The sequence below is a fragment of the Anabrus simplex genome, chromosome 3 (genome assembly GCF_040414725.1).
Source record: "Anabrus simplex isolate iqAnaSimp1 chromosome 3, ASM4041472v1, whole genome shotgun sequence".
Lineage (NCBI taxonomy): Eukaryota > Metazoa > Arthropoda > Insecta > Orthoptera > Tettigoniidae > Anabrus > Anabrus simplex.
In genome coordinates this window covers 133208752-133232664 of record NC_090267.1, presented here as the reverse complement: position 1 = coordinate 133232664, position 23913 = coordinate 133208752, and the positions used below count along the sequence as shown (strand labels likewise).

At 41.2% G+C, this 23913-nt stretch overlaps 1 protein-coding gene across 1 annotated transcript in view; it reads right to left on the bottom strand.

Annotated features, from left to right (window-relative positions):
- Positions 1 to 23913, bottom strand: part of LOC136866067 (myosin light chain kinase, smooth muscle) — a 230549-nt gene that overhangs the window by 155792 nt on the left and 50844 nt on the right. Inside the window, exon 2 of the mRNA XM_067142712.2 lies at positions 1762 to 1810. Within this exon, the coding sequence (XP_066998813.1) occupies positions 1762 to 1795 (34 nt within the window). The 5' untranslated portion in view covers positions 1796 to 1810. The remainder of the gene's footprint in view (positions 1 to 1761; positions 1811 to 23913) is intronic.

Here is a 23913-nt window from a genome sequence, read left to right as displayed (position 1 = left end):
AAAACAACAGACAGGGAATCTGCCACCTGGGCGACTGCCCTAAATGCAGATCAGTAGTGACTGACTTTTTGTGTTGTTTTGGTGTGTAATCCGTCCCTCCCCGCCCCCCTTACCTTCCACATGTTTAGAAACAGCCTGTACGGTGCTTTCTTTCTCCAAGGCTGGTTATATCTCCAAGAGTTCCAGCATCATTTGTCACAAAATGACACGACATCATCGAAGAAGTGCACTAGGGAAATGAGGAGTGAGGTAGTATCCCAGACGGTGCTATTAGTCTACATTTCAGCCTGGAAGAAAAAATATTAAACAACCCTTGTCTCCCGTATTGTACTCAAATGATAAATATTTAAATCTTTCTGTGACAATAATTTATGAGCCACCTAGTCTCATTTTGGGTTTTGGCTCGGAGTTTAAGACCAGATGACCTTCTGCACAAAGAATTATATTTCGAGTGAAAACTGCAACACGAGATCCACCAAATCTCGAACCTCAACCATCCGGCTGGAAGCCAGCAGCTAAGTCACTGCGCCAATCACGCTATACCAGGCTGAGTGAGTCAGATAGCAGAGCTCTGGCATTCTGAGTGCAAGGTAGCGGATTCGATTCCGGTTCAGTCCGGTGGAATTTGAAAGAGCTCAAATACGCCAACTTCGTGTCGGTAGATGCCGGTAGGTAAAAGAATATCAGGGAGGCAACACTTTTGGCACCTAGAAATTTACGAAAACCGTAAGGGTTTGTAGTGGGACTTAAAAATCAAGATGATGAAGAAGAATAATAAGAATAATTGTAACGGGAGCCCTTCCCTCACTCTCTTTCTGTAACTCGTCACTTGAGTAAAATCCTGCCGGATGAAAGTGAAAGCGTCTTCAGTTAGTAAGTTGAACACCATATTTCATTTGTGTTATACTTGACAATCAAAGAATTGCTTTCTTTTAGGCATAAATATGTCTTATGGCTGGAAGTCATCTGAAAATTTGCGTTACGAAATGACAGTCGCAAAGCATGTGACGGAAGTGTAACCTAGCAACCGTGCAGCCTGTGAGGGCGGATGGGTGGTCAGACAACGTAACCTAGCAACCGTGCAGCCTGTGAGGTAAGGTATGGGCGGATGAATGGCCAGACAATGTAACCTAGCAACCGTGCAGCCTGTGAGGTAAGGTATGGGCGGATGAATGGCCAGACAATGTAACCTAGCAACCGTGCAGCCTGTGAGGTAAGGTATGGGCGGATGAATGGCCAGACAATGTAACCTAGCAACCGTGCAGCCTGTGAGGTAAGGTATGGGCGGATGGCTGGCCAGACAACGTAACCTAGCAACCGTGCAGCCTGTGAGGTAAGGTATGGGCGGATGGATGGCCAGACAATGTAACCTAGCAACCGTGCAGCCTGTGAGGTAAGGTATGGGCGGATGGATGGCCAGACAATGTAACCTAGCAACCGTGCAGGCCATGTCTTATGGCTGGTGATCATATGAAATTAGCAGTCGTTGATGGACGGCCATGAACGACAGACAGATCATTTGATTTTCCCAAAGCCTAGAGTGGTTTCATTCTTCTTTTACTGATTTTTGAGTAGGTCGTAGGCCTACATTCTGAACGATACAGACAGAAATACGCATGGTATTAAACAGAATAATTGCAAGCACCAAAAGTGGTTAGCTGTTTGTAAAATAAGCATCAGTTTTTTCAGTCACTTTTATATGGACCGGTCTATCAGACTGCATGCTGTTTTATTATCTCAAATAGAATGTTTTGTACTCACCTCCGATGGGGTCAGTTTCATCGACCTGAATCATTGTTCCAAGATGTTTCTGAAACAAAAGGAGATTTATTCAACATTTGGTACATTTGATTTTTATTACAGGCAAATTTCAATCTAAGGTATGTCCAGTTCTCATTACATAGGCTATGCTGTAAGGTCTACAAGGTCTTCTCTCTCGGAAGATGTACACAATCTGTTTGAAATGTGTTTATTCCATGCTAGCTCGCCTTCTCTTTGACAGATGTAAATTCTTTGTATGAAGAATGTAAATATTTTAAGATTAGTATTATCATTATTTATTACTAATGGACAAGATGGCTGAGTGCATCAGGCTTTAAGTTTGTTATTGCATTGAGTGCATCCGGTGTATCCAGCTTCATCGTCATGCTATTGAAGATATTGCAGATATTAGAAATATGAGTGTTAAGCATCATTCCTCTACCCTTAACTATGTACAGTATATTCTGTGATGTGAAGCAGCCCTTAGGAGCGCGCGGCTGTGAGCTTCCATCCGGGAGATAGTGGCTTCCAATCCCACTCTCGGCAGCCCTGAAGATGGTTTTCCGTGGTTTTCCATTTTCACACCAGGCAAATGCTGGGGCTGTACCTTAATTAAGGCCATGGCTATTTCCTTCCATCTCGTAACCCTTTCCTATCCTATCGTCGCCATAAGACCTATCTGTGTCGCTGCGACGTAAAGCCACTAGCAAAAAAAATTCTCTCGGAAAATGTCATTGTTTTAAACATTCTTTTAAATTTATAAAAATATCATTTTGCCTTTTAGAATGGCTTCAAATGTATAAGAAAAAATAGTTAGTGGCTTTAGCAGAGATGTTGTGGTATTTTACTCATAATGATGCGTTTTATTTGCAGTATTTACCAATAATTCTTCATATTGAAACCAAGGGCTCCATATTAAATTATTTACAAATACTAAAATGTGTCAAAAATAACAAGAATCATATATAACAAACTTCCTTTCCTGACCACTCTGTGATTAATGCACTCCACAGTTCCACCCCTTACCTTACTTCCCCTGCCCGATTTTCCTTTGTCGGTGAATCGTGTTTACGCCAAACTTTCACTCTGCAGAAGATATGTCCAGCTGTCTTCTATTTTTTTTAAATTTATCTTTTTGATATTTTAATGTGCCTAATTTGTAAGACTAAATATGTTGAGTCAGTACTTACGTAACAAAATGTTAGCGTGTTTTTCTGTTGTATTTGCAGGCTGAAGATGAATGTTAATAAAGTCGAAATTTAAGTCCCTGAATTAGATCATTATTATTACAATGCATTACGTCGCATGACACAGATAGGTTTTATGGCAACGATGAGACAGGAAAGGGCTAGGAGTGACCGTGGCGTAATTAAGGTACAGCCCCAGCATATGCCTGGTATGAACAAGGGAAACCACGGAAAACCATCTTCAGGGGTGTCGACAGTCCCACTATCGCCCGAATGCAAGCTCACAGCTACGCCCCTAACTGTATAAAAACTCGCTCGATGTCTGTCTGTCTGTCTGTCTTTCTTCCGAAGTGACATCACCTGTAAGTCGCTATGCGCAAATTCATGAAATTTTGCACAAACATTCCCAGAAGGATCTGTCACGTGATCAATCGTTTTTGCTTCAAAATATAGACCTGAAAATGTATAATATTTACGAGATTATTTTTTTAAAAGTCGCGTAATAACTTAAAATAAGGTGATGTTTGTTCATTTCTCGCTCAAGCACCCTAAACTACCAGACAAACTGAGGTAAATCTGGCATGGATATGTCAGACATTCACTTCATTCTCTTGCTCAATAATGAACTTTTTCTAAATATGTAAACATTTACTGAACTTCTGCATGTATTATCCACTAAAACCGAAATAATAAGCAAAATGTTTAGTCCATCACCAAATAAAGCCCAGCATATGTACTTAAAACTCAGTTTTCTAAAAAACCAACAAGGCCATATGATGTTTTGCCTTTGCAAATCTAATGGTTCTCTAGGAAAGTCGGCTTTTATTTGTTAAAGCACGCGTTCCAGAGCACTCGCCGGCCGATTACTATTCGGCTGGGTGTATGATCGGTTCTTGGCAGGTTGTGCCAATTCAGACTAGACACTGGAGTACGCGAAAGTTGTTGCTTAAAAATCACACATCAACGAAGAGTACAGACAGAAGACTTTGACATCGCTAATTATATTGGCCAAATATTATGCATTATATAAATATTATATATACGGGTCCAAAAATAATGGATGGCCAGTATAGGTTAAGAAGAAGGGGAGAATTATACCAGAAAAGCGAAAGACTGAATGAGTCAATGAAGAAAAGAAGACTGATATTTTATGGACGTCTGTTTAGAATAGACGAGAAGAGACTGACAAAACAGTTTTTTAAAGCACTTGGTGGTAGATCTAAAGTTTCCGACAAATGGTTCAAGGAGCCGAGAAAGAATCTTAAGCAGTCTGAATTAAATCCGGAAGACATACTAAACCGAACAAAGTATAGATCAGTGATCGACAGCTTCAGAGGCTTCCACGACGAACAGAAACTAAATAGGGGATGGACAGAGGAAAGAAGACAGTCTACCAAAGAAAGAATGCAAATAGTTTGGGCTGCAAAGAAGGCTTCCAGAATTATGTGAGTGTTGCTTAACGTGGTCTCAAGTGGCCTTAAACGAATATAGCTTGATATCTTTAAATCAGACATTGAAAAAGACTGCACGACAAATTTGGTTCAGTGGATTTTAATAATTGTTTTAATTAGGTGATGAAAATTTCAATATTATTGTTCGGTAGCTTGTCGGTTCGAGGTACAGTTTTCTTTGTTCAGTTTATCCCAGTTACTTCTGGGGTCGTTGGAGCCACCCAGGCTCATTTTGGTTTTTGTCTAGGCGTTTAGGGCCGGATATGCCATTCCTTGACGCCACGTGATTTTTGAGATGAAAATCTCAACCCTGGATCGCCCGGGATTCGAGCCTGAGCTTCCGGATGGGAAGCCAGCAGTTAAGCTACTGAGGTAATATTATATTGACAAAATGGAATGCAAAAAGCTGCGATCAAAGCAATTCGTTATAAGCACTCATACAATGAGCAATGAATTGCAAACCAAATACTGCACACTATCCAACCACCGTAAAAAATGAAATTCTCTCTACAAATTCGTGGAAGCCAAATAGCATCTATCAGATGGTTTTTTTTTTTTGCTAGGGGCTTTACGTCGCACCGACACAGTTAGGTCTTATGGCGACGATGGGATAGGAAAGGGCTAGGAGTTGGAAGGAAGCGGCCGTGGCCTTAATTAAGGTACAGCCCCAGCATTTGCCTGGTGTGAAAATGGGAAACCACGGAAAACCATCTTCAGGGCTGCCGATAGTGGGATTCGAACCTACTATCTCCCGGATGCAAGCTCACAGCCGCGTGCCTCTACGCGCACGGCCAACTTGCCCGGTATCAGATGGTTTAGGAAATGGAGATGCTTTCATAGTACCACATAAAGTATTGGTTAATGTTTTACTACAATTTGGTAAATGACGGAAATTTGGATTGTAGAATGAGATTGCTAGCAAATTACTGTATAAACCAATTTTATAATAAAAATCCACAGCTTGATGACTCCAGTCATTCGACCGGGTCGCGAATGGAATAAATGAACTAGAGAGTGTTGCTGGAATGAAAGATGACAGAGAAAACCGGAGTACCCGGAGAAAAACCTGTCCCACCTCCGTTTTGTCCAGCATAAATCTCACATCGAGTGATCTGAATTTGAACCACGGAACCCAGTGGTGAGAGATCAGCGCACTGCCGCCTGAGCTACGGAGTCACAATTTTATTAATAAAATTTTAAATTATTTTGTAGGGTGAAGACAAAGAACGTCAAGTTTTCTATTTTTAGGATTTCTATTCCTCTTCCTCTTAGGATACCTTTTTTTTCTCCTTAACACACTCGCGGGACATTTTCTTAATCTGGTCGTATTCCTAGGTAAATACTGTTTGATACGCGTAGTTTTTACTAAGGATGCAAATCAAAGGTTTTCATGAAACATAGCCTAGTAACAGTTGATTGAAGAAGGAAAGTATATAAAGAGCCCTTCAGCATAATTACTGAAAGAAGAGGGATAGTATTTCGACTCCTTTAGTGGGGCGTGAGAGCTGAGTGACATATCACTGGCTTCTCACCAAGGAGTACATGGTTCGAATCCCAGCCAAAAAGGTCACGTTCCTGTAGGTTGGATTCCAAGTAAAACAGAAGATTCTATGGCTGTTATCGCATCACCAGCCACATACAACTACAAGATTGCTTTCGACGCCTTGAAGAATATTAGATACGGAACGGGATGCGCTATGAAAAGGCGAATAATAATAATAATAATAATAATAATAATAATAATAATAATAATAATAATAATAATAATAATAATAATAATAATAATCCCGTGTGGGGATTTACCGGTTACCTCCATCGGGCGCGTCCCATTGGAATTGCGGAAGCTCGCTGGCTCTGCCGCCAGCAGAGTCAGAGGGTAGTAGGGAAATAAAATACCACCGTGAAAAAAACTGGTCCCTTGCCAGGGTTACGGCGAAGACTGGTAAATGACCAGAAGCCAGAAAACATCTTGAGGCAACCTCTAGGGCTAACAACCCTAGTTGTAAAAGGATGGGTACCCGTGCAAAGCAAAGTCAAGTCAAAAAGCGTGATGGCACAACATTTCAAGAAACATACCCCAGGGGGTAAATCTTCGGATAAATTCCTCGTCGTGAATGCCACGGCGCACGAGTCTCGTTCGGATTCTGGGGGAGACTCGACATCATGCAAGAGACGAGTCGGAGCGTCTCGGTGTACCCCGAAGAGTCAAAAACTCAGGCCAAAATCTAAAACCTTTCTAGCAACTTTCAACATAAATTCACTTACACAAACTGGCAAGCTGAAAACCCTCACCAAAGCTCTTCACGAAAATCAGATATCCATAATGGCCCTACAGGAAACAAGATACCCAGATGAAGAGATTTTTGAATCCGAAGGCTACCGATTTTTCAAGAGCAAAGCGCAAAGAGGAATCCTCAATGGAGCTGTAATGCTTGGAACCGCGTTTGCTGTTAGAACCAAGATCATTAAATCGGTTGCAAATTTCGAACCTGTGAATGACAGATTGTCTATACTCAGAATTAAATGCGCGAACAAAACGTACGCCCTAGTTAACGCACATGCTCCTATAAACGATAAGAACAAGTCTGATCCAGACGAAGTTGATAATTTTTGGGACCTGCTGGATGAAAAATTAATCAAAATCCCCAAACACCATGTCAAGCTTCTGTTGGGTGACTTCAATGCCCAACTAGGTCGTGAACAGAAGTACAAGAAAGTTATAGGAAATTACCCTGCTCACAAAAGAACCAATCCACGGCAAAAGACTGATGTCCATTTGCGAAAATCACAACCTGCAGGTCATGGCGACCCACTTTCGCCATCTACCCAGAAAGCAAATGACTTGGCGTTCTCCCGTCCAAGCTCTCGGAGAGTTCCAAATTGATCACGTTGCAATCTCCAGGAGAAACAGCCCTGAAATTATGAATGTGAAGGTAAAGAAAGGCATCAGTGTGGCCTCAGATCATTATATGTCTCTTATCAAATTCAAACCAGTTCCCGCAAACACAAGGAAGACAACCAAACAGATCACACGCTTCGACAATGATAAATTTCGGCAAAGGGTCGAGGAGTTCCAGGAGAAGGCTAGACCAAATGGCTGTGACTTTAACAAAACCAAAAGTCTCCTTGTTGAGGCCGCCAAAGACGTTGCAGAAATCAAGAGAAGCAAAAAGCATGCCTGGTGGAATGATACCTGCGAATCAGTCCTCCAAGAAAGACTCAATGCATGGAAACAGTACTACTCTACAAAATCAGAAAATGATTGGGAAACCTACAAAACCCAACGTGCCCAAGCAGCTAGGGTGTTCAGAACTGAGAAACGTAAATACGAAAAATCTCTCATTGAAAAGATAGAACAAAACTTTAGGAAGAATGAAAGCAGAGAGTACTACAGAGCCTTCAAACGCAAACTCACTGGCTATAAACCACCATCTCTATGCTTTGAGCGAAAGGACGGCACACTGGCGACGTCAAATGAAGAAAATTGCAGCATTCTGGCAGATTATTTCAAGAATTTACTTAATTGCACTAAACCGCAAAGCGCCATTGAGACCAAGGAACCCTTACTCAGGTACCCAGATTCCAGACCACCCGACAGAGATGAATTCAAGCGCCACATTGCCCGTCTCAAAAATAACAAAGCGCCGGGTGAAGACTCAGTAGTAGCAGAACTATGGAAATATGCCCCAGAGGAATCACTTGATATCTTGCAAAAGCAAATAGAAGAAATTTGGAACAAGGAGACCCTACCCGAAGATTGGAAAATAGCTTTGATCCATCCACTACACAAAAAAGGCAGCATTAAGAACATCAACAACTACAGAGGAATATCTTTGCTACCCGTGACTTACAAAATTCTATCACTTGCCATCCTGGAGCGTTTGGAAGCACAAGTCGAACATCAAATAGGTGAATACCAAGGAGGGTTCAGAAAAGGTCGCTCAACAGCTGAACAGATCCAAAATCTCAAAACGATCATCAGATATTGTACACTAAGGTCCAAGCAGTATGTGTCTGTCTTTGTGGACTTTAAGAAAGCGTACGATTCCATTGACCGGGAAGTCCTGCTAAACACCTTAAATGAATTTGGAGTTGATTTGAAACTGCTGGCATTAATTAGAGCCACCCTGACCGATACAAAATCCAAGGTGAAGTTCCACGGATGTGTCTCGCATTCCTTTGACATCAAAACAGGAGTCCGACAAGGTGATGGGTTATCCCCGATACTCTTCAACTGTGTTCTTGAAAATATCATCAGAACCTGGCGGGTGAGATTACAGGAAACCAACTACAGTCCATTGAGAATAGGAACCAAATCCAAGGGGATCGCAACAGACTGCTTAGCATTTGCCGATGATATTGCTGTTCTCTCAAACGACATAGAAACCGCTAGAGCTCAAGTTGAAATTTTAAAGGAAATTGCCGAACAAACTGGTTTGCAGATATCGTTTGAGAAAACAGAAGTAATGACTAACATCAAAGAGGCTCCACCAAAACTCCATACAAAATACGGGGACATCAACCAAGTAGACAAATTCAAATACCTGGGTGAGATCATCATGAAAAATGGACTGGACAAAGAAGCACTTCAGGAGCGAGTACGCAAACTGGAAATAGCCTACCAAACATCCCGCACAATCTACAACAAAAAATGCCTTTCCCAAAACACCAAGATACGTCACTATGAAATAGTTCTGAAGACAGTAGTTCTATATGCAGCCGAAACCCTATCTCTAAATGCCATCAAAGGACTCCTTGAAGAACTGGAGAAAAGAGAACGCAAAATTGTGAGAGGAATCTTGGGATCAAAGTACAAAAATGGAATCCATCAAAAGAGATCCAACAAGGAAATCTACAGCAAAATAGAGAAAATTACCGACACAATCAGAAAAAGACAGGCACGATTTTACGGTCATCTGAAAAGAATGGACGGAAGAAAGTTAACTAAAGAAATCTTTCACTTTTTTGATTCAAACCCCAAAACCACAATTCCCTGGTTTAGAAATACCAAAGAAGACCTGCAAATGCTACATATCTGAGCTGAAGACGCCCTTAACAGAGATCTCTTCCGCAAGAAAATATTGACGAGCGGGCTAAACCGAGACGAGCAACCGAAGAGAAGACACGGTGCCCCTTGGACAGAGGAGCGTAAGCAGGTCCACTCACAAAGAATGAGGGAAATTTGGGCTCTAACGGAGGCCAAGTTCAGTGTCAAATGCAACAAGACTTAATGTGGTTCTTGATGGCCCCAGCGAATTATATAATAATAATAATAATAATAATAATAATAATAATAATAATAATAATAATAATAATAATAATAATAATAAATGGTGTTTCATTTCCCTTTGGGAAAATCAGCTGATCATAAATCAATAAATAAATGAAACTCAAATTGACAAAAATTAATTTATTTGCATTTAATGAATGGTTTTCGAGAGATTTCTGTTTGGAATCTGGAGTCCACAAGTGTTAAATTGAACGCATCGAAAGGGAGATATTGACTCAGGGCCTATGAAACTATCACCAATTACAAGATCAGTTCTCTAGAGTGCGATGAGATGAGGTCTGTTCGGTAAAAGAGCCTTCTATATTTCTCTCGGTAATGGCCATCCATCAATACTTCACACCATAGCCTGCACGGTTGCTAGGTAACATCGCGACACACATTTTGTATCAATAATTTTGTGATGCAAATTTTCAGATGATGCCCAGCTATAAGACATGGTTATGTCAAAAATATCTGAAATTTCGTAAAACCAAATGCGTCACATCTACGGTGGGTCCAAAGAATATGAGAAAGATCTGGGATGGCTCGACAACCCTGAAAACAAAATCAGAAACAGAGCTCAGAAAAATGGTCAAAAGCTATCAGGATTTTAAAGTGCAATCAGAATCCAGAAGACGGAGGGCACCTTCGGGTGAAGAGCATAAGAAGGCACCGATAGATGGGCTCAAAAGATTCTGGCATGATGTCAAGGCCGGCAGACGAACAAGATGTAAAACGAGATTGGTTCTTAACAGGCAGTCCATCATTGCTGAGTTCGAATGTATAATAATAATAATAATAATAATAATAATAATAATAATAATAATAATAATAATAATAATAATAAAAATAATAATAATAATAATAATTCGTCCTACTTTCCACTAACTACTTTTACGTATCGGTCGACGCTGAGGTAACGCAATTTTGTCCCACAGGAGTTCTTTACGTACCAGTAAATCTACCGACTGAGTCGGGACCAAACCTGTCAACTTGGGCTCAGAAGACCAGCGCTTCTACCGTCTGACTAGGGTAGCTACTGTATACGTTCCTTCCAGCATTTGCTCATTTTTGAGGTCCAAACGTATAACAATAATTGGGAAAATTCAATTGATTAGTTGTTTTAGTTGGAAACACGTGCCAACTAATCTCGTTTAATTTCGTGAAAATAAAATATTCACTGGAGGATGCGGGTGCAAGCAGAGCACAAAACTAAACGTCTTCACTTACAGCAGTTCTTAGTATATTTTTTTCCTACTATAGTTATAATGTTCTTGCAAGCTTTGTCTGCGGTTAGCCTCTAACTTGAGAAATCTTTAAATAAAATAAAAATATTTCATATATTGCTTAAATTCATAAGTTTGTAGATGTATGTTCCTTCAGTGTGAAGCAACTTGAGTAGCGAAGGTAGGGCTAGAGTCATATATTTGTTTTACGTCCCACCAAATCAAGCAGCCTCCGTGGCTCAGGTGGCGGCGCGCCAGCCTCTCACCGCTGGGATCCGTGGTTCAAATCCCGGTTACTCCCTGTGAGCTCTGTGCTGGACAAAGCGGAGGCGGGACAGGTATTTCTCCGGGTACTCCGGTTTTCCCTGTCATCCTTCATTCCAGCAACACTACTCAATATCATTTCATCTGTCAGTCATTAATCATTGCCCCAGCGGAGTGCGACAGGCTTCGACAGCCGGGACAATTCCTACCCTCGCCGATAGATGGGGCATCAATCGTTCCATTCCTGACCCGGTCAAATGACTGGAAACAGGCTGTATTTCTTTTTCCCCCGCATCAGCACAGACGGGTAGTAGACGGATAGTAAAGAACTGGGAATGGGAAGGAAGCAACCGTGACCTCAACCGAGGTACACCCCCAGCATTTCCTTGGTGTGAAAATGGGAAACCACGGGAAACCATCTTCAGGACTGCCGACAGTGGGGTTCGAACCCGCTATCACCCGAGTATACATGTTCTCCATTTTCAAATTCTGAAAGCGGCCACCCTACGTCTGATCCACTCAGCCCGGTGAAAAGGTGGAAAATAAAAGACTCTCTTGGTCTTGCAAACGTAGTAATATCGTCTAGGTCAGAGAAGAACAAGACATCCTGACAAAATGAGGTCAGACGGAATGATGAAAGGAGTTTGATATAAATACGTTAAAAGCATGTCAAATTCATTTGCAAGAAATAGGATTACCCGTTCCAACAGCAAAGAGGGGAGGGGAAAATAATTAATTTGCCTATTGTTTGCAGTTGACGACACTGACTAAAGCAAAGAGAACGTGTAACTCACATGTGCGCTGGCAATACTTTCGGCATATAATTGTAACTACCAACAGATTTAGGGATTTCTATGCATATGTTTTAATAATAATAATAATAATAATAATAATAATAATAATAATAATAATAATAATAATAATAATAATAATAATAATAATTCTATGGCCTACCGTACGTAATCATTTTACATTTGACGTCATTTCAATTTCAACATTCTGTTTCAGTTTACTAGACGGCAAAGAAATCGGAACTCTCTAGGGCGAATTAGTGCTCAGTTTTATTTATTTATTTATTTATTCATTCATTTATTTATTTATTTATTTATTTGATCACTTGTTCAACAGGCATTTCTGTCCAGTCACAGAACATTTCCATTAGTTTTCCTATACTGTAAATAACATTACCGAGCTCGATAGCTGCAGTCGCTTAAGTAGGGCCAGTATCCACTATTCGGGAGATAGTGGGTTCGAACCCCACTGTCGGCAGCCCTGAAGATGGTTTTCCGTGGTTTCCCATTTTCACACGAAGCAAATGGAGGGCTGTACCTTAATTAAGGCCACAGACGCTTCCTTCCCACTCCTAGCCCTCCCCTGTTGAAGGGCCTTGGCCTACCAAGCGACCGCCGCTCAGCCTGAAGGCCTGCAGATTACGAAGTGTCGTGTGGTCAGCACGCCGAATCCTCTATGCCGTTATTCTTGGCTTTCTAGACCGGGGCCGCTATCTCACCGTCAGGTAGCTCCTCAACTCTAATCACGTAGGCTGAGTGGACCTCGAACCAGCCCTCAGGTCCAGATAAAAATCCCTGACCTGGCCGGGAATCGAACCCGGGGCCTCCGGGTAAGAGGCAGGCACGCTACCCCTATACCACGGGGCCGGCTCAATGTAGGACAAGAAGGAGTATTTAATTCAAGTCTGCCTTTTGAGTAATTTCCCTTCTAACTGATCGTATGAAGATACTCTCCTCGTCAGATATTCTATTTAAAAGAGGGTTCAGATAGTGATCTGTGTTGGACCTTCTAACAAAGAAAGTTAAATTACTGAATATAGATTTTTATGGTAAAATAATTCTTTATTATATACTTTATCTTTGAGATGTCTATGTTTTAATTACATTTCCGGAGAAATACACATCCACTTCGTATTATTCAGAGTACCAGTTGTACATCCTTGCACCCTTGAAATATCTGATTGGTTTTTCCGGGTTCGAATCCGTGACCTTCGGATTGGAGACCAGTTAAAATCCTTGGGCTGGCTGGTAATGGAATTCTAGGCTTCTGAATCGAATACCAGCACACTGACCATTCAGTCAAGAAGCCGACCAAAAACAAATATAGCAAATACAGTGAAAACTATATGTTTTACTCTTTCATTTTAATGTATAAACTAATTAAGTAATAAAATAACTAAAACCATATCACTTATCGTAGTTTAAATCTCCTGGCTTATGAGATACTGGCAGTATGTCAAAGTCGGCAGACAAACAAGATTTATACATTGGAAATGAGGTGAGTGACTTATAATGGTGTTTGATTGAGACTGCTTGTCATTAGCACTCGAATAATAGAGAAATCCTATGAGGCAAAACTTGACACCCCGGCGTTCATTAAGGCCGTTAGCAGTTAGATTGGACATTAGACAATTAAATGAATATTTCTTTTTGACGACCGCACAGTACTCAAACTTGACAATTACATATCGACTGCATGTATTGAACATGGCCTAATTTGACAGTTAATTTCCATCAAACAATTAACATTATTACTGTGGATCCGTTGTGGAGTATCGGCCTTCTGATTCGAAGGTCACGAGTTCTAACCCGGAAAACGGAATCAGATGTTCGAAGGGTGCAAGGAAGTACAACCAACACTCCGTATAATAATAATAATAATAATAATAATAATAATAATAATAATAATAATAATAATAATAATGTTATTGGCTTTACGCCCCTCTAACTACATATTTATGGTTTCAGAAGACGCCGAGGTGCCGGGATTTTGTTCCACGGGAGTTATTTTACGTGCCGGTAAATCTATCAACACGGGGCTGACGTATTTGAGTACCTTCAAATACCATCGGATTGAGCCAGGATCGAACCTCCCCACTTGGTCTCATAAAGCCAGTGCCTTAACCATCTGAGCCACTCAACCCGGCATGTAATACGAAGTGGGCGTGTGTTGCCCCGAAAAGAAATTAATGAAAACCCAGAGTTCTCGGAGGTAAAGTAGTGTCTTCGGGGAATAGTGGGTTCGAACTTCACTGTCGGCAGCCCTGGAAACGGTTTTCGGTGGTTTCCCACTTTCATACCAGGCAAATGCAGGAACTGTACCTTAACTAATGCCACGGTCGATTCAATCCCAACCTTAACCCTGTCCTATCCCGTCTTCACTGGAAGACCGGTCTGTATCCGTGCGAAGTAAAACAAATAGAAAAGGAATATTTCGATAACTCGTGCGTATTTAAAAACCCTTCCCCGAAAATACCAATCTGCAGACAAAATGTAATTATTTTATTAGCACGCTTCAAGGAGCTTGACACATGGTGTACACGTTGAAATATAGAAATTCGCATCATTTACACGTTCGAGGTATCAATGTAACACGAGGGTGTTAAAGACAGCAATACAAGCTGATACAGGTACAGTACTTCGATACCGAGATAGTCAAATATACAGTACATTGTGATTGGTATCGTGAGACTAATAGTTGCAACGTGTATTTAAAGATTTTTATTGTCTATAGAGTCCTTAAGTCAGATAAAGAATATACTTCTTACATGAACAGATTTTTAAGAAAACATATTTGAATCTTACAAAGATAATAAATGTCCCTCCCTATTGTAACGTTTTGCTACGATGAACAGAGTAAAATACACAGCAGTAAAATACCAAAAGAACACGAGAGAAGTCTTTTTTGACTCACCTATTCCAAGGCTAAGTCTCCTGACACGATGACCGCAGCACAGCCGCCTGTATTGGCACCAGCCCGGCAACTAGGCTAACATACCGCTGCGCGCTGTTGGCATGGCCCCCACAACGGCTAATTATAGTTGCCAATTGTTTATGTTTAAATGTAAACCTCTCCCACAAGCGACTTCCTTCGCACACATGTCCTGAGGTTGTTTTATCCTCAATCTTAATGTTAGGTATTCATTATTGGTAACATTTCCCAAACACTGTTAAGTTTGACAGTAGCCGTTGTTTGCTTTCAAGAGTTCTTTAGGATGTTAAATAAAATTCCTTACAGTCACACGTATCTGTACAATGTCCCTTGAAATCTGCATTAGGAACTTTTATTTTTACACAAGTGGTTCTATAGTGTGTGTCGTAAGGCCCTGCGGAGCCATGGCTTCATAACTGTGGCACCGTGGAGTAATACAAAATTTTATCTTTTTTTTCAGTTTTGAAATCAATTCGGAAAAAAACATGGTAATCAGCCAGCAGAAAAACAGCTCCCTCTGTGGATCAGTGGTAGGATGCCTGTCTCGAACCCCCAAGATCACAGACTGAAATCCGGCAGAGGAGTAGAGCCCCTGTAGGTGGGAGAGGTATCCACGTACCCCTGCCTATCGTAAGAGGTGATAAAAAAGGGGGGATCAGGGGCTCTAAACTTGGGAAGCGTGGTTTGGCGACCTCGGTTTCCCCAGATGAGTTTGTCATTCTTTCCACTTACTTGCGCCAGGCTCCTCTCTTTTATCTTTTCCATCCAACATCCCTTGGTCAACTCTCATTCTTTTCCGACCCCGACGGCATTAGTTGTTTGAGCCCTAGCGAGTATTTCATTCACGCCCCTCGTGGCCCTTTGCCGATACAGTCATTTTTCGAAATGTAGGACCTTTTCCATTTTCCTACCGATTAGTGTTAATAGAAGATGCTTGCCCAGTTGTACTTCCCCTTAAAACAATAATCACTATTACTACTAACAGAGGTAGAAGGACTTCTGAAGGATGGAAGAAAAGTGCTTTCAGCATTCATCTTTCATTCGGGAGATAGTGGGTTCGAACCCCACTGTCGGCATCCCTAAAGACGGTTTTCCGTGGTTTCCCAATTTCACATCAGGCAAATGCTGTGGCTATACCTTAATTAAGGCCACGGCCGCTTCCTTCCCACTCCTGACCCTTTCCTCTCCCATCGTCTCCATATGACCTATCTGTGTCGGTGCGACGTAAAGCATTTTTAAAAAGAAAAGATCTCTAGTGACACATCATTTGTCACAGAGGCAGCCTAGATGGCTTCAAAATCAAAATGCCTGTACACAATAGCTGAGTCCGTATTATTATTATTATTATTATTATTATTATTATTATTATTATTATTATTATTATTATTAATCCATTTACACTCCAGGGTTCATTTTCCCACCCCTACTGCCTCAAGCGCAGTGTCCTGGAGCGTGAGACTTTGAGTTGGGGTGATACAACTGGAAAGGAGGACCAGTTCCTCGCCCAGACGGCCTCGCCTGCATTTCTGAACAGGGGCCTTGTGGGGGCATGGAAAGATCGAAAGGGATAGACGAGGAAGAGAGAAGGAGGCGGCCGTGGCCTCAAGTTAGGTACCATCCCGGCATTAGCCTGGAGAAGAAATGGGAAACAGCGGAAAATCACTTCGCGGATAGCTGAGGAGGGAATCGAACTCCCTCTACTCAGTTGATCTCCCGAGGCTGGGGGACCCGTTTTCCGCTCTCATACCGCTTTTCAAATTTCGTGGCACAGTTGGGAATCGAACCCGGGCCTCTGGGGGTGGCAGACAATCACACTAACCACTACACCACAGAGGTGGATATTATTATTCTTATTCTTCTTATTATTATTATTATTATTAGCAGCAGCTGCTGCAACAGAAGAAAATCACCAAGGCTGTTATCAACCTTGACGGATCTGGATGTGGAAATCGAAACCATATAATCAGCATTACAAGAAATCTTATTCTTTTCTTCCACTTTTCTCACACCTGTAGGGTCGCGAGTGCGAACTGCGTGGAATATGGCGACTTGGCCCTGTTTTACGGCTGAATGCCCTTCCTGACGCCAACCCTATAGGGAGGGATGAAATCACTATTGCGTGTTTCTGTGGTGGTTGGTAGTGTGGTGTTCTGTCTGAATATGAAGAGGAGAGTGTTGGGACATACACAAACACCCAGTCCCCGAGCCAGAATAATCACCGGGCGAGTTGGCCGCGCGGTTAGAGTCGCGCAGCTGTGAGCCTGCATCGTGGAGATAGTGGCTTCGAATCCCACTGTCGGCAGCCCTGAAGATGGTTTTCCGTGGTTTCCCCATTTTCACACCAGGCAAATGCTGGGGCTGTACCTTAATGAAGTCCACGGCCGCTTCCTTCCCACTCCTAGGCCTTCCCTATCCCATCGTCGTCATAAGACCGATCTGTGTCGGTTCGACGTAAAATAAATAGCAAAAAAGAATTAATCAGAAGATATTAAAATCCCCTACCCGGCCGGGAATCTAACCCGGGACCCTCTGAACCGAAGGGCAGTATGCTGACCATTCAGCTAACGATTCGGGCAATCACCATTACAAGAAATGTTTCTGAATTAAAACATCTTGTGTGCAACTGTGACCTCCTGTTCGAAACCCCTCGGCTTGTCGTGAAGTATTGTGTGTTGCCGATGCCCCCTTACTGTGACAAATGATGGACACTAAACGCTTCGTCAGTGAACAGTGAAATGTGATTGTGCCGCAGAATGTTGAAGATCACGTGACAAACAAGAGGGCACTCTGCCGTGCTGTGCCATGGGCGCTTTCTTCCCACTCCTAGTACTTCCATATCCCATCGTCGCCATAAGACTTATCTGGCAAATCCAAATATTGTACAGCACATAATAGATTTTTGGACTACTGACATATAAACACGAACAAGACATTTGCCTTGTGAATCAATAGAAAACACTTCTAAGATTTTGATACACATCACCTCGCTGCCAGTAATCGAACTCGCACCAAAAGGATAGAAAACCATTACGCTTATGCCGACAGAAAAACAAAATCGGTTCCTGGGAGGGAGATATTATGTAGTATATTTTCCTTAAAAAGTAATTAACACCACTACCAGTTCTTATATAAATATATTGAAAGTACTTGGCTTAGAGGATGGTTGCCCGGTTGTACTTTCTACTCAAACAATAACCACCACCACCACAGTGCTTGGCTGTATTCCCGTACCGAGCCTCATATTCTGGCCGCTACGTATTCACACGGCCCAATTTCCTTTGTGATGCTTCGTCGGTGCCTTCTGTGTTTTCGCAATCTACCACATGGAACATTCCTGGCAAGAGATGCACTACTGTTCAAGATACCTGCTGTTGACCTATCCTACATTCCAACACAAATGTCCACTCTCGCGATTCACAGCCAAGGCTGATAATATCTTATTCTTCTTCTTCTTCCTCACTTTGAACCTATACCTTTACGTCCGCCTCCTTAGTATTAATAACTGCTTTTTTAGAGTGACTATACATGACCCTGAGGTTCACTCAGCCTATACAAGAAATGAGTACCAGGTTTAGTACTGAAGACAAAGCCTGGCGTGCATACAGTAGGATTAACCCCTCTATCCCACTTAGAGCTGAGGACACTGATAGTCAATGACTTTACCTTCTGTAAGCTTGCATCCAGGAGACAGTGGGTTTAAACACTGTACTTCGATAGCCCTGGCGATAGTTTTTCATGGTTTCCCATTTTCACATCAGTCAAATGATAGGGCTGTACCTTAATTAAGGCCACGACCGCTTCCTTACCACTCCTAGCCCTTTATTATCCAATCGCCTCCATAAGACCTCTCTTGTGTCGGTGCGATGTAAAGCAAATTGCAAAACAAAGGAAAATATTAAGCTTCGACTCCTCCAGGGACCTTCATGGCCAGTAAAGCGATGGCTTTGCTTTTTCATGATTTACAAGCTGACGTGTGCTTCAAGAGATAATTGACAGTTTCATGTATTTGACCAATTCCATCTGATATTTTACACCATGTGACGTTGACCCATCTGACAGGCCTTGTGTCGTATTACTTGCATTAGCGAGAACGCAAAGGTTGCATCAGCACTGCATTGTAAGTCTATTATAATAAATAAATTGGCAATACAATTACATCAAGTAAATAATATTACATCAGTGTTGGGGCTAGTTTCAGCCACTTATTGACCATCCTCACCCAAATAAAACTGTATCGTGTGGTACACCTCTACGCCGCACGTTTAAATCTTCCGCCTTAAAGTACCCCTCTACAGGATAAACAGTGAACTTGAAACTGGACCAACTGAAATTTTTCCTCTGAAGATGTCACTGTGTGAATTTCGACTTGTTTTTGTTTACTATTTATCAAGAAGTTTGCACATTCTTCCATAGATGTCACTGCCGAAAAAATTATGATCATGCACCCTGGTGCGAAGTGAAGGAACTTTATTTGAAGAAATTTTGTATTCATAACTTTGTTCTTTACTAAATTTCGTTCATTCAGTTGTGGGTTGGCAATATTTATCTTTCTTTCCGCCAGTTTTGAATTTAGCGAATCCAGAATTTCTGTAATTAATTTCTAACCAATCACTGGCTTCTTCTTCGTTTTGGTGTGTAATTTTAAACTAACCGATAAAAGTGAGAGGGTGTGGCTTTATTATTCATGAAAGGTCTCGAACTTTCCCCGAGGGTTTATAAACTGGCGATTTTCTCGTCTCGTTGCCACTTGATTAACATCTAACCTAGTGTATGGACGTGTAGCAGGAGGCGGGAGTGCCTCTTTCATCAGGCAGCAGTTCTTCAGTAAGGTAATGGCCTCTTAACATCTTATTTCTCGCTAGCTCAGCAGGCTAACCCGCTGGAAAGGTCCGAAACTTTAATATGTAACCTACCTTTCTGTAATGTAAATTTCTGCCGGCTTATGTAAATATCTTTAATTGTAAATCGGGGATAGGGAGTGCTTTACCCTCTCGAGCTCCTCTTCATTTTGGTTTGAGGTGACTAAGTTTTGGTAACTGATTTTCTTCTCTTCCTTAATCTATTAAATAATTCTTATACGAGTCACCTCCATAGGTTGGGATTAGCCCCTGTTTCATCGGCCTTGTGCCTGTTAGGTTTTAAGAAGCTACATAGAGGAGTGCAAGTATCCGGCTCCTTCCTTTTGTTTGGGCCATTTATTTAACGGTTATTTCTTTTACTCGAAGGCCCTGTAGGTTGGGTACGAGATACCCCTGTTTCAATTTGTAAGCTGGGCCATGGAAGGCCAGAAAGTGTAAGACATTTTTGATGTTGCCTTGACTAGGCTTGGAAAACTGAGAGCGGGTCTGCTCTTTTCTAGTATTGTAAAAGTGCCTCTAAAAGGCTTGACTTTGTAATTCACGGAGCCAGTGCTCCATGTATGAAGGGGTTTTCTGCCCTTGAAAGTATTGTGCTTGGTATATTCGAGCTAGGAGCTCAAGGGAATTGTAAAGCGAGGGACGTAAGGCCCAGAATTGTGGCTTTTCCTGGTCTTGTACCTGATTGTCGGTTATTTCTTGACTTGTTGTTATTTGTTAAATTTTGAAATTTTATGTGAAAATTGTTAAGTTTTGTCATTTTCGAAAATATAACCTTTAATGTTAAGTCATTTCCCGGCTTTGCAGTTAGACCCATTCATCCCGGCACCTTCTTTCACCTCTGCTGATCCACCGAAACACGGCAACAAAAATTAAACAGATTGTGTGATAACTAAAACATGTGTATACCAGACAAAGATAATGTTTCAGAAATAATTATAGCATTAAATTACATACAATAACAAATAGTATGGTTATGATCACTATGAACATTATATTATCACATAATCTGTTTAATGTTATTTGGCCCTGAAGATGGTTTTCCGTGGTTTCCCATTTTCACACCAGGCAAATGCCGGGGCTGTACCTCAATTAAGGCCACGGCCCCTTCCTTCCACTTCCTAGGCGTTTCCTATCCCATCGTCGCCGTAAGACATATCTGTGTCGGTGCGACGTAAAGCAACTAGAAAAAAAATATTTGGCTGAAGATGGCCACTAAGTGGCTGAAGGTAGTCCTACGAGTGATGTAATATTATTTACTTGATAATATTGCGTTGAAAAGTGTACCCTTTTGTAAATTTATTTCTTATAATTGTACTTCAGTACGGAACAAAAATTAAATTTCTAGCTTATAATTATTATAAGTCTGTCCTGTGAAACGACTGCTTCCTAGTACTCCGATATTTTCGAGAAGTAAATTCACTTCCTCCACACAAGGTGGTGTATCCCCAACGAAGGTGAGCTGTTTGTACCATTTGAGCCACACACACACGTCCTGCTGCCATGTCTAGTATGATCCAAATGATGCACAGCACATAACAGGTTTGACATACTGGCATATAATATGAACACTAACAAGTCATTTGCCTCGTGAATCAATGGAAAATCACTTCTAGGATGACAGAGAATAAGACTTTGGTGCACATCACCTCGCAGTTGTACGTATTCCTCAGGTTGAGCCAGTAATCAAACTCTAATCTGATTATTAAGTTTTTTTAATTAGATTGATGGTGAACGAAATGATTTGAGGAGCACGTGCACTTGTCCAGCGGGGGTTGTATCTGCGGTTCTGCACTAAATAAACAATGAAAAACACTTCCTCCTAGACAGATACAACACACGTCTGGGGAAGACAAAGTTCTGCAAGGGCTACAAAGGAAAAATATTCTTAAAAAAGAAAAAGAGAGTCCTGTTTCTAAGAAAAGGTTAAAATACCCTGTGTCAGCTTCTGCTTAATTAACATTACTTCGAATAGAACTGAAGTGGAGAACGAATGAAAAATTATAATGAATTATTTGATAGGATCAGTAGAGAATTCATTATTATCAGCACAATGTGTAAATGTAACAAAGGATTTCTAGAAAGAGAAGATATAGATTGTGTGGCTGTGAACTTAGTTTCCAGACCATTAGTTGAGGGGCAACAGTCGTATTTTGAAAATAATGTGTGTATTAATGATAACTGGGCGCTAAAAATTTCTGTACCTACTTGCAGACAGGCAGAATGTTCAGAATGGTTTCTGGAAAGACAAGCTCGTATTTTGGCGAGTAGCGAGGGACATAAAATTAGATTGTAAAGGTAAACCAATAGTAGATTATGAGGGTAATGTCAACTTGAAATACTTATCTCTGAGTAAAAATGTTCATCTGAAAATTAGTCATATGTGTTACACTCAGTGCCAAATGCTTATGTATGAAACATAGTTTGTGTGACTTGTTTCTTTAGAGCAGGACTCAACAAATACGTAGAACATTAGAGAAAAAAGACCTACTTGTTTTTACGTCGCACTAACACATCGAAGGTTTTCGGCGACGGAAGGATGGGAAAGGGCTAGGATTGGGAAGATAGTGGCCGTGTCCTTAATTAAGGTACAGCCCCAGCATTTTCCTGGTGTCGTGTCGAGTGTTCTCCAAAGCACGATTCGTGTTTTGCAAAACCTCCAGCAAAGTCTGCAAATCAAAACGGCGTAAAACGGGCTCTGTAGCGAATAAAAGCCGTAACTATCCAAAAAGAGTTACACCAGAAAACATTGCTCAATTGAAGGAAAGCCTGGAATGAAGTCTGTCTAAATATCAATGCTGTTTATCTGTGGAAGTGGGAATTGCCCTCATTGCCAAACCGGGGTATGTGTAAGTGATCAGCGTATGTCACTGCAGGCAAAATTATTGGGAACTGCTTTGACTACCGATTTTGAAAGGATTAATGTCCTAAGAAATGATATATAACACGCGCCTGCACGTTTCTTCCCACAAAGAAGCCGAAGAGGTTTAACCTCTCAAAGAAGCTCTGGTGTCGTCCTCATAGATTTACCGTTTGCTTTACCTTGCACCCGACACAGGTATATTTCTTATGGCGATGGTGGGCAGGAAATGGCTAGGAGTGGGAAGGAAACGGACGTGCCCTCAATGAACGTACAGCCACAGAATTTTCTTGATGTGAAAATGGAAACCACGGAAAACCATATTCAGGACTGCCGACAGTGGGGTTCGAACCCACTATCTCCCGAATGTAAGCTCACATCTGCGGGACCCTAACCACACAGCGAACTCGGTTGGTCATACTAGTAGACTTAAGATTGAACACGGCTGTTGCACCTATTTCCCGTCACAAATGGAAGTTGATAAACTCACAGTGGTGTGAAGGAACTCAGCACTGAGCATTCTAATCCTGGTAGTCCTAACGAACTCACTTCCGACGCTGTCAAGTGGATATGTGAACGTAGTCGTATACATTTGTTTATTTATTTATTTATTTGTTTGTTTGTTTGTTTGTTTGTTTGTTTGTTTTGTTTGTTTGTTTGTTTGTTTGTTTGTTTGTGGAACACTCATACGGTGAAATAGATAATATAGTGGCTTATATGATGGTTGACAAAGCATCTCGAGACTGACAGACGGCCAATCGGTGTTTATTCATTATATCTTGTTCAGAAGGTCTCCACTGAACTTATAATAGCCGCTTACTGGATATATTACTAGAATGATTTGGCTTTATTTAACAACTCAAGTCTGACAACATAAAAGGCAGCCTTTCGGCCTTGTCATCCTAATAATAACTACTATTTATAAATATGGTATAAACATTCGGAATATTGTTATAATCTTGCCAAAATTTTAAAGTTAATATTGACAAAATATTCACCGTTATCAGAGCAATATGTCAAAAGTAGGCTGTTCAGACTGTATGTCTAGTCCAGCTTGAGGATGTCTTACACATGTCTTTTTATTTCACTACTTTCTAAATATGACTAAATCTTGGTTTCTCTCACGATTCTTTCACCAAGTTTCCTGTAAAATTCTTTTCCTTTCTTTTCCACTAAAATTGAGTTTATTTTCGACACTTTCCGATTCCGACTTCAGACAAAGAATGTGAATAACGAAATGTGAATTTACATTCACCTTAACAATTAAACAAGTAGTCCTACGTGCAAAAGGATATGAAATAGGTAAATGGAATAGA